The 18063-nt window shown below is 34.2% G+C and overlaps 4 protein-coding genes and 1 long non-coding RNA gene across 7 annotated transcripts; 3 read left to right on the top strand and 2 right to left on the bottom strand.

Moving 5' to 3' along the window:
* Positions 1 to 281: 281 nt before the first annotated feature.
* Positions 282 to 12641, bottom strand: LOC143185010 (uncharacterized). The gene is made up of 2 exons (XR_013002855.1): positions 12514 to 12641; positions 282 to 1247 (listed from the first exon to the last, which is right to left on the bottom strand). It is a non-coding gene; the product is annotated as an uncharacterized LOC143185010 (long non-coding RNA).
* LOC143185006 (uncharacterized) lies at positions 2004 to 5279 on the top strand. Its single transcript, XM_076387685.1, has 12 exons — positions 2004 to 2246; positions 2331 to 2451; positions 2524 to 2688; positions 2750 to 3024; positions 3095 to 3214; positions 3283 to 3429; positions 3506 to 3957; positions 4027 to 4270; positions 4334 to 4454; positions 4513 to 4825; positions 4890 to 5031; positions 5105 to 5279. The coding sequence occupies exons 1-12, from the start codon at positions 2109 to 2111 to the stop codon at positions 5213 to 5215; spliced, it is 2349 nt and encodes a 782-aa protein (XP_076243800.1). The 5' UTR covers positions 2004 to 2108; the 3' UTR covers positions 5216 to 5279.
* Ckiialpha (casein kinase II subunit alpha) lies at positions 5765 to 13827 on the top strand. Of its 3 annotated transcripts, none has more exons than XM_076387689.1 (8): positions 5765 to 5947; positions 6978 to 7209; positions 7290 to 7401; positions 7480 to 7692; positions 8289 to 8483; positions 8563 to 8914; positions 8993 to 9070; positions 10519 to 10770. In XM_076387689.1, the coding sequence occupies exons 2-8, from the start codon at positions 7115 to 7117 to the stop codon at positions 10632 to 10634; spliced, it is 1161 nt and encodes a 386-aa protein (XP_076243804.1). In that variant the 5' UTR covers positions 5765 to 5947; positions 6978 to 7114; the 3' UTR covers positions 10635 to 10770. The 3 variants fall into 3 exon arrangements, with proteins under 3 accessions (XP_076243804.1, XP_076243803.1, XP_076243802.1); XM_076387688.1 differs by having other exon boundaries at positions 5766 to 5947; positions 8993 to 9086; positions 10479 to 10617; XM_076387687.1 differs by having other exon boundaries at positions 5768 to 5947; positions 10479 to 13827.
* Positions 13828 to 13970: 143 nt separating this feature from the next.
* On the top strand, positions 13971 to 16561 carry Uba5 (Ubiquitin-like activating enzyme 5). The gene is made up of 7 exons (XM_076387690.1): positions 13971 to 14421; positions 14720 to 14968; positions 15037 to 15172; positions 15243 to 15439; positions 15519 to 15705; positions 15791 to 16127; positions 16188 to 16561. The coding sequence occupies exons 1-7, from the start codon at positions 14414 to 14416 to the stop codon at positions 16364 to 16366; spliced, it is 1293 nt and encodes a 430-aa protein (XP_076243805.1). The 5' UTR covers positions 13971 to 14413; the 3' UTR covers positions 16367 to 16561.
* On the bottom strand, positions 16444 to 17981 carry Arp6 (Actin-related protein 6). Its single transcript, XM_076387691.1, has 3 exons — positions 17821 to 17981; positions 16782 to 17753; positions 16444 to 16712 (listed from the first exon to the last, which is right to left on the bottom strand). The coding sequence occupies exons 1-3, from the start codon at positions 17892 to 17894 to the stop codon at positions 16583 to 16585; spliced, it is 1176 nt and encodes a 391-aa protein (XP_076243806.1). The 5' UTR covers positions 17895 to 17981; the 3' UTR covers positions 16444 to 16582.
* Positions 17982 to 18063: the final 82 nt, after the last annotated feature.

The following is an 18063-nucleotide window of genomic DNA, read 5'->3' as shown; positions in this document are numbered from 1 at the left end:
CGATCCCGCGTACTCGATCGGCTGTCTCCGGCTGCTTTCGTAGATGATCGTCGACTGCGTGTTCCTCGAATTATTCATCCTGCCAATTCTGTGATTCAAAGGCAGAACGACCTGTTACATTTTTAAAAAAGTTTAGTTGAGGTTTAACTGACATTTAGAATGCATAATCTGTATTTTCAGGAAAAAGGGTATTAAAAGAATTTTTTTTACCTGAAAATAAGGGTTCAGGGAGGCATAAGTCTATAAGGCAATATTAAAGCCAGAAATTTTAAACACCGATATCTTTTTTTACTTCTAATTTCTTTACTATAACATTTTATGACATGCCACTGCTGAAAAGTATTGTTCGTTAATGATAATCGAAACAGACCTTTAATTATGGAATAGAATCATATGGATCAGATAGAAGGGATAGCGTGCAGCTTCTTAAGAAAGAGATAGAGTAAATGTACCAATTAAGGTTAACTTTCACAGTTTTGATTAAATTAAGCGATATTACTCGATTTTTTTGTACCTTTCAACGTATTCAAATTGTATTTCAATATTTTTTCTACTAATAGGAAGCTTTTCACAGATAAAATATAATATTAGAAACATTTTAAATATTAATTAAAATACAAAGAAAAATTTGATTAACCTTTTCAATGTGTACTACTACAAGGTAACTAGATATTCGCTGCCCATCACGCGATAGTGCGTGACAAGACTTTTACCGCGAATAGCCGGCCACGCACTATCGCGTGTTGGGTCTATGTTCAATTAATGTAAGCTGCATGGCTGGCAGTTTGAGGATGAGGCGTTGTTTCAGATGGGCAACAAACGTCCTAATATATATGACTGCGCAGTATCGAAAAAATTAAAAACAGTTACGTAGAAAGTTATATTTGCATTTTATTCGATTTGCTTGTTTGTTACCCAATGGAGTTGGCAAATATTTGAAGAAAAATTTAAAGTTTTGAAAGCGTTTGACCGTTTTTCCGTCCCGCCAAGGTGGCGCGTGAATCGCGTTAGCCTGAATCGGTCTCAATGATCGGCCCTGCCCGAGAATTCCTACATTCTTGTGCAGGTGAGTCTTGGATGACGATGATGTGGCACGTTGGCCTCATTCTCTCTTCCTCGTCTCTTTTGTCCTCGAGCGAACCGGATCGTCCAGCAGAATTCGAAAACTTTCGAAGATGTGCGTTTCTTCGAAGATAGATGGACGTTATTTACTTGATACATGTATAGATTCCTTGGTAGCGAATTCCCTGGAACAAAAATATTGTAATGAGCGTAACGAATACTAATGACAAACTACGATTGAAAAATTTGATCGGTTATTCACGTAACAAGACATGAAAAACAATAATCACATGTAGAAATACTAACAATAAGTATACGCAGAAAGTAGTCTAAATCTTCTGGCAGTTCTGCACTTATGACGTCAAGATAGATGAATCTTTAAATTCAATTTTCTCAGAAACTAAGCTTCTTACAAAACAATTGTATTCTTTATTTTCGATTTATTCCTATATAGACTTGTTTTAACCGCTTAACGTTCACGCTCGTGATATTATAATCGTTCACTGCCGACCACGCGCCAGCGCGTGATGAGAACTCTTTGCAAGCTGCTGGCCACGCGTCATCGCGTGAAGCTTCTGTGGCAAGCTGCGTAGCTGGTAGTTTAGGAAAATCAAGTATTAAGGGGTTAATTTAATTATTCATAAAAAATACGTATTGTCACTAGTTATTCCACAAAAATTTCATATATGTAGAATTCAAAAGTTTAGTACCACTGACTCCGCTCAGATGGCGAATAGAGTTTATGCTCAAAGATAGCGCTATTCAAATAGTCACAAAACTTTTCTATATTCCTATGCTAGGGGTCGCCTGTCATATCTAGTTTATACAGATCAATTACAGAGGAGTACAATCTAGGTATTTTCTCCTAATTCATGCACGAAATTTGAAACTGACATTCGCGCGTTTACTGATTTACGTCATGTCGATGCCCAAAAGCAAAGTATACACAAAGTATCAGTGGTTTTTGTAGCGAATATTATAAATCTTTAGATGTTTAGTACCTCACATGTCGAAATTAATATCGGTTAAGTTACTGCCATATAAAAATGAGTATATCCGCTTTAGATAAGGATACAGTGAAGCTTATATCGACCACACAAGTTATAACTTCAGTGTCGAACGCTGCAAAAGAATTAATCGAAAACGCATTGGATGCAGATGCTAAAAACATTGAAATTAATTTGGTATATTGACATATTTTGTTTCTTGTTCGTAGTTTTTTGGAATTTCTAATAATCCTAATGGTGAATTCGTATTTCAATTGTTAGGTAGATAATGGAGCTGCTTTAATAGAAGTAAAGGATGATGGTTGTGGTATTTCTAAAATAGATGCACCTTATATGGCTTTATCATCTTATACATCTAAAATTTTGAACTTCTCTGATTTGGGTAACTAATTATTTTATTATTTAAGTATATTTATTGTAGTACATGCTATATTGTTATATTATTTGCCCATAGAATCATTGGAGACATATGGATTCCGAGGTGAAGCACTTTATGCATTATGTGCAGTGTCAGATCTTACAATTATAACAAAGACAAAGGAAGATGAAGCTGCTATGTCGTATATTATTGATCGTTCTGGGCATATTATGAAATCAGAATCTTGTCACAGAGCTCAAGGTAAAAAAAAATGAAAGTTATCTCTTTTTGCTATGGATATCTTACTTGAAAATTCTTTCAGGAACAACTGTTCAAGTTAGACAATTATTTAAAGACATACCAGTACGGAGACAATTAATTACTAATTCAAAAAAAGCTAATCAAGATATTAAAATATTAGAAACATTCATCAAGAGTTATGGAATATGCAAATTTGATGTACGAATATCTTATAAAGTGGATAGTAACATTATATTTGCAAAACCTAGAATGGCTACTTTGGAAGAGGCAGTGACTTATATTCTTAGCAAGAAAGTGACATCTAATATGACATGGATAGATATGAAAAATGCAGAGGTAATTGCAGATGTTACAAAGTATTGTAGGCTTGATTTATTATTTTGATTTGTTAAATTATGTTCTTCAGATTCATATGAAGTTAATGGTGCCATTAAAAAATACACAAAACATATCTGATGTGTTTCTACCTGGAGCACAATATATTTTTGTAAATAATAGACCTATTAAACATAAAGACTTGGAGAAGGTATATTCTTTCTATATTAATCTTCTAATAAAATGGAACACTTGACAAGGATTCAAATATGTTTTTAGATAATGATTAAAACGATACAAGAAGGATTAGGACTAGACTTATCATCAAGAAAAAAGCCAGTATTTCTTTTATATATTTTAACAGATGCAGGAAACATTGATGTTAATCTAGACCCAAATAAGACTTCCATTTTTTTTAAAGACCAGGTGATGAAACCTTCAATTAAATTAAGTATGATTCATACTAAAATTCACGTGTCATATATATTGAATTTTTCTATAGCAATCAGTCCTTAATACAGTGGACAATTTTCTAAAAGATTTCTATGGGATACAAAACGAAACACAGACACCGAATATTTGCGATAAATCGATTAATGAATATCAAGATTGTACGCAAGAAGGGAACGATACTGACATACAAAATGAATGGCCTGCGTGTAAAAAACGAAAATTAGAGAAAACAGTTGAAAAAATGATCGAGAAAGATATACATCCACTTCAGGAGAGTAATGAAGAAAATCTAAATTCCGTAAAGGATAGCAATTTAAATTGCAATAAGCCAGAGTCCATACTTCAGCATGAACAAATTGATCACCACAAAGATGATAAGAGCAAACAAAACGTGGAGGATCTTAATATTCACTTACCATCTCTAAACTTAAGTGACTCAGAGTCAAATGATTCACAAAACTTTACGGTAGTCGGTAATACTGACACTTCTCTTAATTTAACGTGAGTACTTAGAGTATTATACGAAGTAGTATAGTATTAATTAGTTTTTAATAGCAATTTTTTTAATAGCAATGCAGATATGCAGAGCAACAAGGACGATAGTCCTCCATTCGAGGCATCACAATCTCAAACATTAAGTCAGTTACCTGTGGTAGATTTGGGTGAAGATTTTGATTGGGATAACTCTTCAGCAAACATCAATGAAAAAGAAAATAAGGAAGAAAATGCAAATGTGCAAGATAAAACTAAATCAGATAAAAAAAAGATGGTTTCACTAGATGAATGGAGTAAAGGACATATCCATGGAATAAAGGTAAAACCTTGTAATGAGTTCAAGCATTGAAACATTATGAAATAGGAAAATTATTTTTGATAGGGAGGTACAGATATACAATCTTACATTGATCCAGAATCACATGAATCACTAAAGGATGAATCGTACCATGGCAATGACTGTGGTGGCTTCCTTAAATTTTCAAAACAGCATAGACAACAAGGTAAGTAATGAGAGTTGGTGATGGTAAGTGAACATTTAAGCAATGATTTTACTTTCAGTTATAAAACAGAATCCAACTATGACGGCACCTCAAATAGCAGAAGTACTAACTAATCATTGGAAGAAATTATCTCCTGAAGAACGTGGTTATTACAGGGATCTCGCGCGCGACGAAAAACTTGAACGCGATACGAGTAAACGAGAGGCCAAAGAAAAAAACGTAACAGATTCAAAGAAAACTAAAAGCAGACTAATAAAAATGTTGGAAAAAATGAAAACAATAAACCCTGACAAAAAAGGAAATTTGTTACTGAGAACTATTGTATCTTGGGACATGGATTTGAAAAGAGTAACTGAAGGTTTTCATGTTAAGTAAGTTTCTGGAATTATTATGAACCTATTTATTATTATTTAATATTTCATTTACATGTTACAGTACTGTGTGCAAAAATGACAATCTGGTAGTTGGATTGCTCTGTCCTAATTTCTGGATTGTTCACAAATCTGCACACATTTGGATTTTAGATGCTACACGTCTTAAAAAAGAACTGAATGTACCTAATACAAATGCAGATCAGGTAACATTTGAATGCATCACAATATTGCTTTTTATGATCATTGTACAAAATATCTACATGCAACTGATTATAGGAAACAGCAGAGAGTATAGAAAAACTTTTGAAGCAATGGTTTTCAATGAAAGATGATTTGTCATTACTACATCCAATACACTCATTGACACAAAATTGGAATGACTCTTAAAAGACTGTAAATAATACTTAAATATTAATTTTGTTAAACATGAAATAAAAACGTTTTTATTTACTTCCGAATTTATCTAATACTTTCTATAGACAATTAAAATTTTGTTAGTCATCGTTGTTGTCGTCACAAATATTTTTCTACTGACGATTATTACATTTTTAAGAAATTATATCATACATATATTAAATCTTGCGTTCCAACTATACATTAAAATCATAAACCACAATATTATGTGAAGCTGAATAATGTTATTTTAATAGTACATCATTCTGATTGGCCAATGATAAGTGTTCCAAAATCCTTCCTCCAATTAAATTCATACATACATGACATACTCACAAAAATTGATGTTATACACACGTTGAGCAAATCGAATGCAAGTAAAGTGTTCTGTTATAATTTTGAAATTCCTGAAATATTAAAAAAAAATCAAAAGATTCTGACTAGCTGGCTTACCGTTAGTCAGTAGTGAAATTTCTTTCAGGGAGCACTATTAGTGAAATAGCTGGAGACTGGAGGATTTCGTTCTAGAAAATCAAAGTTTATGGCGGTTTGTTGGCTGCCATTTTGGACCTCGCTCGTTTGAGAAGCCGGCCGCCCGCAAAAATCTTTGAGTTTCACGCGTTCGCGCGGCCTCACATATTCCGCAAGCGGGTTGCGTGATTTCACGACGAATTTCCAGATCTGTTGCGGTGAATCCAATCAAGATTCGGGTCCGGAATGCATTAGGTGAGTTCAAAATAAGTCAACATTAATTTCCCGATCGCGATGGCGTGTGATTTATCTCGTACATGTGTGTTCGTGTCTTATGCTTGTGCGTACTTCTATTCCATATTCCGATAGCAGATTAATTTTTACCACGATTTTCATTCTTCAACGAACTATCAACGTTCTGTACGTGCGAAGATTCTTTCGTTTATTTAGAATTGTCCCTTCGTGAGAAGATAATTGGAAATTGTCGAAACGAACCGGTAGTCTTCTACGAATTCGCAATCAATAGACATCTAAGGAATATACTGTTCATTCGTTGTAATCAGTGAACACGTTTCTGCGTTTATCAGCCTCTTATTTTATGGTCTGTGTTTTTTTCGTTTTATTTTGTTGTAAATCACGTGATGATTCCCGTTAAAGTTGTTTTGATTTTTCTAACCATATAGCTAGTAATTCCTACTAAATCTTGAAACGTTATTACGTCGACGCTTGCAGTGAAAAACACAGTTTGTAATATGTAAAAGAATTCATTTGTGTATTGCACTACCCATATTTCCAACAAACTGAGATTTAATGGTCAGTGAAGTTGTTGACTCCTTTTTTAATACTGTTAGTTTGATTATTGATAAGTAATATCTATTCTACTTTCATTGCAAATCTCTTTTATTTCATGCACTATGTTTAATGTGGTCATTTTATATCTAAATCGTATGTTTTGTCTTTGTACATTGTATATCTTTGTCTCGTATAAATATGGATTTTGATAAGGACTGAGACTACTAAAGAAATGTATAAATTTTGATTAAATGTTGTACACCTTTGATAATTATAGTTAGAAGATAATATAATTTACCTGACATAAGTAAATTGTGCCACTGTCTTTCTGCTATCTCAGATTTTTCTAAAATGCTATGGTTAAATATTGTAGGAGTCAGTATCTAATAAGGAACAATACTGTGTTGTACATTTTAGAGATGTTTTATGTATCATTTGTCGAATTAAATAGAACGCTCAGCTTTTTTTTAATGTGACTGTTTTGATAATTCAGGTGTACTTTTTTCCTCGCGCATTCGTAACTGGGTGAGTGGAGGAGATAAAGTAACTAGCTCTTATAACTTTTTGATAGACAACGGTGAAAGCATAGCAATCAGTAAGACAAATAGTAATAGTGATATATCGGAGAGAATGGCACTACCTAGTAGAGCGCGAGTTTATACCGATGTGAATTCACACAAATCTAGAGATTACTGGGACTATGAATCCTATGTTGTTGATTGGGGGTAAGTGTGTGCCTATATTTTTTGTTTTCTTCTACTTATTTTTTATCTTACTGATTTATAAACAATTCTTTATTATGCAGACAACAAGATGATTACCAGTTAGCAAGAAAATTAGGCAGAGGAAAATATAGTGAAGTATTTGAGGCTATTAATATCACAAATAATGAAAAATGTGTTGTAAAAATTTTAAAGGTATGACAAAGCATAAATCAGACTTTTTTAATTATAATTGTGTTGAAAGCATAATGTATATCTAATTACCAATTTTAGCCTGTAAAAAAGAAGAAAATAAAAAGGGAGATTAAAATCTTAGAAAACCTTAAAGGTGGGACCAACATAATCACACTACAAGCAGTTGTTAAAGATCCAGTATCAAGGACACCGGCACTGATTTTCGAACATGTCAACAACACAGATTTCAAGCAATTATACCAGACGCTAACAGACTACGACATAAGATACTACCTCTACGAGTTATTAAAAGTGCGTGTATTGTTAAGTGCAATGGAACCAAGTATCAGTCCAATGTGAACCCTCGAGATTATTATTTTGATAGATGTAGGTGTATATCATAGGTTCAAAGAAGAGTTCGAAAATTTATTTCAATTTCTTCTTAATGATTCAATTTATTTTATTTGAATTTATTTGAATGCAAAGGTAACAGTTAATTAGTAACCCTTTCAATGCTTTGTGCCAAGAATTTCTATGTACATACAAGAATCTAAAACGATTATTTACCATAAATTATAGTAGGTTCTCCTTTATTTTTTCTTTTGGGATGTGGTCTGATCAAATTTAGTAATGTTCGGCACGGAAAGGGTTAATTATTTTAACACGATATTAGATCAACTTTGTGTAGTAGCTTTCTTTTAGAATAAAACGTCTTTTTTTTCCGTTTAATAATTCCGAAAGAAAAAGATAGTAAGTTTCAGAAATTTTTTTATTTTCGGACTCACGAATATTTCTTTAAGTAAGTAGTAAGTGGATGACATTCTACCCACTTTGCATTTATAAGTATTTCATAAGTAAAACCACATCTGTAATTTCTATAACGTTATTTCATCCTCTTTTTCACTTAGGCACTGGATTATTGTCATAGTATGGGAATAATGCATAGAGATGTCAAACCGCACAATGTTATGATAGATCATGATAATCGAAAGTTGCGGTTAATAGATTGGGGTTTGGCGGAATTTTACCACCCTGGTCAAGAATACAATGTACGAGTAGCTTCACGTTATTTTAAAGGTCCAGAATTACTTGTAGATTATCAGGTTTGTACTTTCAACACCGGTAATTACATTTCTGTTATACTCTAATCATATTATGGATGTTACTTACTTCTTGTTGCAGATGTATGATTATTCATTAGATATGTGGTCCCTTGGGTGCATGCTTGCAAGTATGATATTTAGGAAAGAACCGTTTTTTCACGGACACGATAATTATGACCAACTAGTTAGAATCGCAAAGGTTCTTGGAACAGAAGAACTATTTGAATATCTCGACAAGTATCACATCGAGTTGGATCCTCGATTCAATGACATTCTAGGGCGGCATTCACGTAAACGCTGGGAACGTTTTATGCATTCAGAAAATCAACACTTAGTATCGGCCGAAAGCCTCGATTTCCTTGACAAACTTTTACGCTATGACCATTACGAGAGACTTACTGCGCGTGAAGCTATGGAGCATCCCTATTTTTGTAAGTGTACGAGAAATGTTTAAAAAGCACGGCGTCGAGCTCAAATATAATTAATAACCATCATTTTATCTGCTTTAGATCCAATAGTAAAAGAACAAGGTCGGTTAAATATGGTCTCACCGTCACCTACTCCCATGACAGGTTCGTTGCCTGTAGGTGAGTAACGGCCCAGGTAATGTCACCACCTCAATTTTCAATTTATAATTATTTAACCATATCATTCACGTACTGCTGAATCGACCACGAAAAGAAAAGAAACGCCATAAAATTTCATTCGCATCTTCGAATACGATGCGTATTGATCGGAACATCTGTGAAATTCGTACTAATTCGGTTTCACAATTTCTATTTTACAATATTTATAAAGAATGAAAAGACGCCGCGGCTAAGAACGTTGTGTCAGCATTGTCAATATCTACGGATACACGTGACTCAGATAGCATGCATTTGAACGCATGAAATCAACTGTCGATGTCGTCCAGTATCGACAATTAAATGTTTAACTGATTCGCAATGGTAAGCACAGCTCGTGTAAAGTGTTCAAGCGTTGAGCGTGGAAACACATTTATGTTAAAATGTATCTCTAATATAAGATATTCATCGTTCCGATACTGCTCCCATTGCGAATAAGTTGAAACAGAAAGAACTATGTTACGCTTTACGCGAGGTCATTCCAGGCGCCTACATAGCAAAACAAAAGTAGTGTATCGTGGCCAGAACATAAAACCATCTCATTCTCCGTGATGATTAATAGAATTTTAGGAGTATGGAATGACCGATGCGGTGTTTATAATAATACGATAGAAAAAAAAAACGTACGAAATAATTATCGGCTCTTAACAACGCAAAGCGATCTTCTTTTGTGAGTAATATACGCTTTTATTTTTCACGGTATGCTGCAGTATGAAATTTCTTATTTTTGCGACAACTGTGTTTTTACCATATATTTTTTTCTTCTTTTTTCTACCAGTAAGAAGATCGTTTCGAATGACAATTAGTGTGACTAGAGATGCGACTAAACGAATGTTTGATTTGAAATATTCAAACGATTCAAGTCTGTGTCGTTTAATTGTCGGTTAATCGATACTTTGAAGTAAGATGTATAAAGTGCTGCCCATTTTTTTACCATTGTCGCATCGAGAATCGAGAGTACCGCGATGCCTCGCCAGTTACGTGATGGATGTATTTCTTTTTGATATTAGTAAGAGGAGATAAAGTCCAATGCGTCAATCATTCCTGGAGGAAAATGTTTGATTCCTTTTTAACCGGTAGCATAGACGAATCAGTACTATGGACTGTGTACTATAAACGTGCAATGAAGAGCTTGTCATTTTGGAAAGAAGTGTGACACGCACACACGTTTTCCAAGAACATATACAATAATCGTTGGTAACTGCCAGCAGTTATCAGTGGGTATGGTTTATGTTGTATATTTATTCGATCTCTTTATCAAACGACAACTGGACTTGAATTGCTCGGCCATTTCAAAACAGGCATTTCTTTAGTTGATGCGCGTTAATCTTTGTACGAAAAGTCATATGAAGAATCAAACATTTTCGTTTAGGTATCGATAGCTCGCGCAAGGGGCTTGATCCCATCCCTAGGCGTGACTGTGAGCAGCGTACCGGTTCGTGGAACAAGCGAGCTGAAAAATGTCGGAGGAGTTGGAAGTGGAACTCAGAAAACTTTCAGAATAAAAGAAACAGACTCTGCGAAATAGTTGTCGCGTCTCTCATCCTTCAAGCACGGCTTAGTATTTTTCACCTGTTATTCGATCAATCTGGCTCTTTCATTCTACCTGAACGTGAACCCATAGGAAACAGAAAAATCCTTCTTATGATGTTGGACTATTGTGTATGCGAATGGCAATTATATTTCGATACGACACACGAAGTTCTATGTTTCAGACATTCCTTTTTCGATCTAGGAATTACTTAAAAGCCGAACAAGAAAGGGAAAGAATAATTTGCGTCTGGTGTAATCGAAATAGTCTACTGCTTCCGTGTACGGTTCAAGTCTAACGTAAACGATAGATGGGAAATAATCAATGTGTTCCAAGAGCGTAGTCGAGTATGCGACAAACGTTTGAAAAAAAAAAAAAAAAAAGAAAGAAAGAAACAAGATACGAGACATAAATCAAAGTACGTGCTCCGTCCATATTGGCCGGTGTGCATGTGCCACTTTAATATCTTTGTTGTATACGTTGTTTTCCTCTGTTTCGAAATGTATGCATTCGTATGGTACTATCTTTTACTGACGCTGCTGCTTATGTCACGGTCATGGGAAATCCGTAAATGCATACAAATGTAATTAGATCATGTTACTTCGTTCCGGGATCCGTTACTGCACGAGATATGATGGAAAAACGATGCAAAGCAAACAAATCAACGCGACATTTGCATCCTTATTCACATGTACGTACGTCGTCGCGCACACTCGCGCTTTAACACCCAACGTACGTACGTACACATAAAACGCGTGTACACACACATACACGATACACATTACACTCACACAGGACAAACACACATATACACTTATACGTGTACCTTAGGCCGCTCGGTTTAGTACTTCTAACGATGATAAAAATGTTCGTTTATATCTGATACAATGATAGTTGAATAAAATGTTTGTTATAGCCAAGTACTCTTTGTGCTCTGTGAATATCTGTGTATCCAGCAAGTAAATGCTACCGAGGCAATTGGTGAAACATAAGTAACGTGATCGAAAATTGTACCAGTCATTTGCTACGTTCGTATTGTTTTTTTCTTCTGTAACTATTTTTTTCTTTTCTCTATTCTTTCGCGTTGGACCGTGAAAGTCCTCTTTCGAGAGTTCACAGACACCTTAAAACACTTGGCGTCAGCAAAAGCCTATGATATACACACCGATAACAAAAAAAAAAGTAACAGAAAAAAGCAAGGAAACGAGGAAAGCATTCGCATTGCTGTTCACGTATACGCTCGATGCGCTGGCAATATTCGATTATCATCATTACATACGCTCGTTATTTCGTATACACAGCATTACCAATGTTTCTTATCAAATTAAACGTGTAATTATTTATATATGAACATAAACCAATTTATTGTGTACATTTAAAAAATTCGGCGCGAATGAGAGAGAGGGAGTGAGAGAGTGGGAGAGCAAGGGAGAGAGAGAAAGAGAGAGAGAGAGAGAGAGAGAGAGAGAGAGAAGGGAGGTAGAGAAAAAGAGAGGCGTACTTTTTAAAGAATGTATAGGAATAGAACACACTCCACTTGTACACCATGCCCTTTCGTATTATTTCGAAAGAATTCGTCAGTTCCTATACATATAAATTGCGCATAAAGTACGGTCAATTCGATACACAGAGTGTTCGAAAATGGGCGTCAGAAATTTTAAGGAATGATTCTACGTGTTAAAGTAAAACGAAAAACAAGAATCGCGAAATTGTGTTCCAAAGTAGTTATAGTACTCAAAATATAGTTGGATCAGAAATCTAATATGGTCGTAGAATTAATCAAACGATAAAATGAACAACCAGTGCATATATCATTATATGTGAAAGTGGACCTCACACTGTTCTATACAACAAAAATGAATGAAGTCAAACTTACGTGCAAGAGTTACTCAAGAGTTCATGACTTGGAACTGAAGGCTCAGACGCAATTTCGTCATTCGTGGTTTTAGTCTTATTTCAACGCGTAGAATCACACCTTCAAATTTCTGTCGTCTCTTGGTCAAACACGTTGCTGTAGTATATACACAACATACACGTATACATACATACACACACACATTAATACACGAAGGATAAATATATACATATACGTTAACGTATCGCAAGAAATGCGTACTCGATTCAAGCGGAGTGTGAATTCAATTACGAAGGGCGACACGTGCTCTCGAATATTATTCGTCTAAAATTAGTACTGTTCGCTTCTTATTCTGATCGCTGCGCCGTTTTTGCCTTATTATCGTGTATTTTAAGATTTTATATGTATATATATGTATATTTTATTTTTCAATAACACATACACACACACGTACACGTACACAAACACGTAACACAAATATATATATATACATATATACATATACGCAAAGAATAAGAGCAAAAATGAAGGGTACATAGTTGTGCGAGATGAGTGTTGCACGGCTATAGATATTAAAGATGTAAAGATACAAAAACAAGGGAAATACTCTGTGTAATACGAGTATTATGCTATAAATACATTTTATTTGTTCTGCTTACGATCGCTGTATCGCTAGAAACGCGCGACGACTCGTTCAATTACGAAAAGTACTTTTTTACGTGGCAAGAACGGCGCAAACGTACATTGTTTGCCCAAGTTTGATAACCCTCCCTGTTCATACGTTAAGTTTATGATAATCTAGTTTAGTTTTATAGAAAAAAATGAAACTATTGAATAATTAATATTTAAATCTGCAAATGGAACTTAAACGAACAAAAAGAAAACAAAATAATGTCACTAATATAATTAATATATTACGCTGAATTTTAACTTTGATACTTTTGTCTTGCAATAATTGTCATAGTTTCACGAGCTAGTTTCAGAACAGAACTTGTGATGTTAGGAAACCAAGAATCGCTAGAAACGTCGTTCGTCGTCATCGTACATTACTGGCCAGTTTTTTGAATTTTTCTTCTTTATCGGGCGGAAAGGTGCACTGAATCTTTTCATCGTACATACCAAATGCGTAACGTTTGAACAATTCTGTGCTTGAGAGCCAGACTAATCCATGTCATTTCTTTTCAAATTCAGTTTCATAATGTGCCATCTTGAAATCTGTGCTAAGTAAAAATAAAGCAGACTTAATGGTACAAATTACTTTAAGGGTAATGTCAATGAGAAATCATACTTGTTTTTCTGCTCTCCTGGAAAATAACAAAAAAAAAAAAAAGAAAAGACTTGGAGCAGTTTGGCTCTCAAGTATAGAATTGTCTTTATCGTTCTGTTACAATGCCAAAGCGACGGAGTGAAATCGTTTACAGGTTTTCCCATTTTTCCTTTTCTTTCTGCTACCCTAAAGTTTTCAGTTATCTTACATATACGGGGGATTACTGTAAAATAAAGTATTTTGAGACGTTGGTTGAGGTATGACAATAAAATTAGCCAAAGTGCACGGAACTGCTTTGATTTAAACCTCATCATCGACCGCTGAAAGATGAAGTAACTGATTCTGTATTATGCAACCTCACGAATTTTATATCGTTTTTCCTTTTTTTGCAATATCCACTCTTGGAATTAACGATACGATGGCTAAATAAAAAAATCGATCACGAAAAGTTGCAGAGTATTCCTTCGTATGGATTTGAGGCACCTGTGCGTATATACGATGTAACAATACATGTACGATTTACACAAAAAAAAAGGGCGTTGTAACCACACTAGAATAACAATGCTGTATAAAATTAATTCAAACAGGAGGCAAATACAATTTCGTTTAAATTAAAAGAACCAATTTTGTGTTGCATTATTAAACGCTCACCTCATGCCAAAGTAATTTCTTATATTATTTATGATCTTAAACAAAATTATTTATATCTTAAAATCATTGTTTAATTTCGAAAGATAAAAAAGGTAGAAGCACAATGCAAAAGTAGAGAATGATTTTCTTACTTTAGAATCTGCGTCACTTAGAAATAACAGGTTATGTTTTTGATTATGCAACCTTTATTGAACATCCTCAAAATCGAGGATATATGTACATAGTTAAAGGTTTATATAGTATTATTCGGAAAATTAATAACTGATGTAATGAAATTTTTATACATTTTTTTTCACCACGATACTATAGTAACTACACACACATACCTCAAACAACTGGTTCCAAGTGGACAACGTGTCACAGTGGCACTGTCGTGTCAAATATATTCTACGATTGTTTTATAATTGTAACTTTAACAATGGATAACGTAGAGGAATTACGACAAAAAGTGAAAGACCTCGAGAACAAATTACTCGAAGAACAACGTAAAAACACATTAGCAGCTAGAGAAAAAATAGAACATATGTCAAGTGAAGTAGTTGATTCAAATCCTTACAGGTAAATTTTTTAATATTCTTTTAACAATCAATCTAAGGTATTTTATATTGTCTCTATCTTTGAAACAGTCGATTGATGGCTCTGAAACGTATGGGAATAGTAGACAATTACGAGAGGATAAGAGAATTAAGTGTTGCAGTAGTTGGAGTTGGTGGAGTTGGTAGTGTAACGGCAGAAATGCTCACAAGATGTGGAATTGGGAAGGTAATGGTTTTGCAGTTTTTAAAGATCTGGGAATTTACATTGTTTAAATGATTCATCTTATGACTTTTAGTTAATTCTCTTTGACTATGATAAAGTAGAAATGGCAAACATGAACCGGCTTTTCTTTCAACCTCATCAAGCTGGTCAAAGTAAAGTAGAAGCAGCAGCACAGACATTGAGAAATATTAATCCTGATGTAGAAATTGATACTCACAATTACAATATCACAACAGTGGATCATTTTGATCATTTTATGAATACTATAAGGTACAGACAGATCATTCTTAAAAAGTTTCAAAAATCGAAAGATTTATAAAAACTGATAAGTATCAAATTTGATTTCTAGTACATCAAGTTTAAGTAAGGGACCAGTAAATTTAGTATTGAGCTGTGTGGATAATTTTGAAGCACGGATGGCAATTAACACTGCTTGCAATGAGCTCAATCAGAAATGGTTTGAGAGTGGAGTCTCTGAAAATGCAGTTTCTGGTCATATTCAATTTATTATTCCTGGAGAAACAGCTTGTTTTGCTGTAAATAAAAATTAAACTCTAAACATGATAGCAAATTCAGCTTTCCTTTTTCAGAAAATTTCTAATAGATTTATTTTATTTTCAGTGTGCTCCTCCACTGATAGTTGCAGAGAATATAGATGAAAAAACTTTAAAACGAGACGGCGTATGCGCAGCGTCTTTGCCGACAACGATGGGAATTGTAGCTGGTTTTCTAGTTCAAAACACGCTGAAATATCTTTTAAATTTTGGAGATGTATCCTATTACTTGGGTTACAACGCTATGCAAGATTTCTTCCCCAAAATGACGTTAAGGCCGAATCCAAATTGCGACGATAAGTACTGCAGAGAACGTCAAAAAGAATACGCGTTAAAACCAAAACCTGATAAAAAGGAAGAAGAAATCGTTGAGGATAAACCTCTGCACGAAGATAACGAATGGGGTATGTTAAAAACGGATAAAATTCAAAAAGTGTAATAGTTTAAACGATGTTTCGTTATAGGAATTTCACTTGTTGACGAACAAGATCAACAAGTGGATGAGAATGTACGTCCATCGTTTATGGGTGTAAAGCAAGCCTACAGCGTACCATCACCTTCAAATGACTCGCAAAACAATCAAACAATATCCGAATCAGGACCAAGTTTGGAAGAACTTATGGCACAAATGAAATCTATTTGAATTTTTTCCATAATAACGTTTCTTATTATAGAAATTTCTTAAAACAATGTTCATTGTATTAATATATAAAGCATTCCATTTACATTTTGTACATCGCTTTTGTAATAATTTAATTCTTGAGTAATTTTAAATGTATCCTTTTTTACGAAACGTTATGTGCAATATGATTGTTTAAATGTTATCAGGTGAAAAGGATTGATAAATTAAAAACATTTATTAAACGTTAAATCTTTCAAAACAGAGATTTTGTCCCTCTTCCTCATATTCTTCTCTAGTTACTAGAAGACTGGAAAAAATTGGGTCTTTTGATAGAGCCTTGCCTCCCCGCCATGCATATATGATTGGACTGGAAGAAATAATAGATTATATATTTGCCGAGATTTTCATAAATTATGAATATAAACGTAAGATTTACTTCTCAGGTATATGAACATTTATCGCGTACTCCGCAGGCGCAAGACTTCTAACTTCTTTGTAAATCCTTTCTTGGAATCCTGGAAATTTGGCATTGCCACCAGTAAGAATAATATTAGACAAAAGGTGAGGCCAAGTCTCTTCTTCACAGGCCTTTAAACAATCCATAATTGCTTCTGGAATGCCCATTTGCCGGATACCAACATCAGAAGGATAAAATAATATTTCTGGTATAGCAAATCTTTCATTACTCAAACGCAAAGTTTGCTGTTCATTAGGAGGCTCTGGGTTTTTAAGAAATCCACGTCTCAGTGTGGTATAATCTGGCAAAACATAATCTTTAATTATAGGATTATTCTCTAATTTATTTTTAGCAATTTCCATGTCCTTAAAAAAATTTTGGGAAACAAAACACGAGTCCTCTTTCACTTGATTTATTACATAAGTTTCATCCATAACATGAAGCTGCCGATAAGATATTACTTCTTTAAGATGATTTGTTAGAAGCTTTCCACCCACATCTATTCGTCTAATACCTTCTTTAATCTTAACATCATTTACATACGGTACAACATGGGTAAAGCTGTAACCACTATCAACTACAATACAACATTTTGCAGTAGGATTCTCCATCTTGTACTGATAAGAAGAGAGAGTAGTTGCATTGATTCTTAACAGGCTTTGACACTCGTATTCCTCGAAGAATATTTCAGTCATAGCTTCTTGCACAGTTGGAAAGTTGAACAAAGGTTCTGTGACAATAACAGAAAGCTGACTCAGATTTACTGGGCAACATTCCTTCGAGAATACATAATCCCACACTGTCTTCTGAACATCCCAATTAACTAAATACCCCTTTTGAAATGGTAAGATGTAAAAGAGTCCTGATGCATCCCGGCATTCTTCAATTTGATTTCCTACGAACGGTCTTCGTCGTTCGCTTTTCGCTTTCATTATACAGTTAGGAACGACTCTGAAAACAAGAAATAATAGTTACAGGATCTATTTGATGGTTTATTAAATTTATTTAAACAACTTACTTTGGGCTGTCAGAAGCTAACCCAACTTTTGCTGTATAGGCACCATTATCAAGTACAAATACGGAATTACTCATTTTAACGAAGCAATTACACAATAGTTGATAGTTTAACCGTCGTTCTTTATGTCATATGTTGTAAAAATTTGTTGAATTTATTTTATATACAAAATCAAGTCCCTCGATCAGATTTTCAAACCATATTAAAGAACCGCCAGAATATTTTTGTCGACTTGACCAAATTAAA

The sequence above is a fragment of the Calliopsis andreniformis genome, chromosome 10 (assembly GCF_051401765.1).
Source record: "Calliopsis andreniformis isolate RMS-2024a chromosome 10, iyCalAndr_principal, whole genome shotgun sequence".
NCBI lineage: Eukaryota > Metazoa > Arthropoda > Insecta > Hymenoptera > Andrenidae > Calliopsis > Calliopsis andreniformis.
Note: the sequence above shows the minus strand (reverse complement) of the source record. Positions and strands in the feature narration are given on the sequence as shown.

Excerpts from the sequence above, each read along its gene's own strand:
- Arp6 (XM_076387691.1), bottom strand. The coding sequence starts at position 17,894 with ATGAGTAATTCCGTATTTGTACTTGATAATGGTGCCTATACAGCAAAA. Across the intron at positions 17,754-17,820 it reads TTAGCTTCTGACAGCCCAAA|AGTCGTTCCTAACTGTATAA; the intron begins GTAAGTTGTTTA and ends TCTTGTTTTCAG. Across the intron at positions 16,713-16,781 it reads AATGTTCATATACCTGAGAA|TCCAATCATATATGCATGGC; the intron begins GTAAATCTTACG and ends TATTTCTTCCAG.
- Ckiialpha (XM_076387687.1), top strand. The coding sequence starts at position 7,115 with ATGGCACTACCTAGTAGAGCGCGAGTTTATACCGATGTGAATTCACAC. Across the intron at positions 7,210-7,289 it reads TCCTATGTTGTTGATTGGGG|ACAACAAGATGATTACCAGT; the intron begins GTAAGTGTGTGC and ends TTTATTATGCAG. Across the intron at positions 8,915-8,992 it reads TATGGAGCATCCCTATTTTT|ATCCAATAGTAAAAGAACAA; the intron begins GTAAGTGTACGA and ends TATCTGCTTTAG.
- LOC143185006 (XM_076387685.1), top strand. The coding sequence starts at position 2,109 with ATGAGTATATCCGCTTTAGATAAGGATACAGTGAAGCTTATATCGACC. Across the intron at positions 3,025-3,094 it reads TAGATATGAAAAATGCAGAG|ATTCATATGAAGTTAATGGT; the intron begins GTAATTGCAGAT and ends TATGTTCTTCAG. Across the intron at positions 3,430-3,505 it reads CCATTTTTTTTAAAGACCAG|CAATCAGTCCTTAATACAGT; the intron begins GTGATGAAACCT and ends ATTTTTCTATAG.
- Uba5 (XM_076387690.1), top strand. Across the intron at positions 14,969-15,036 it reads GTTGATTCAAATCCTTACAG|TCGATTGATGGCTCTGAAAC; the intron begins GTAAATTTTTTA and ends TCTTTGAAACAG. Across the intron at positions 15,173-15,242 it reads CAAGATGTGGAATTGGGAAG|TTAATTCTCTTTGACTATGA; the intron begins GTAATGGTTTTG and ends TATGACTTTTAG.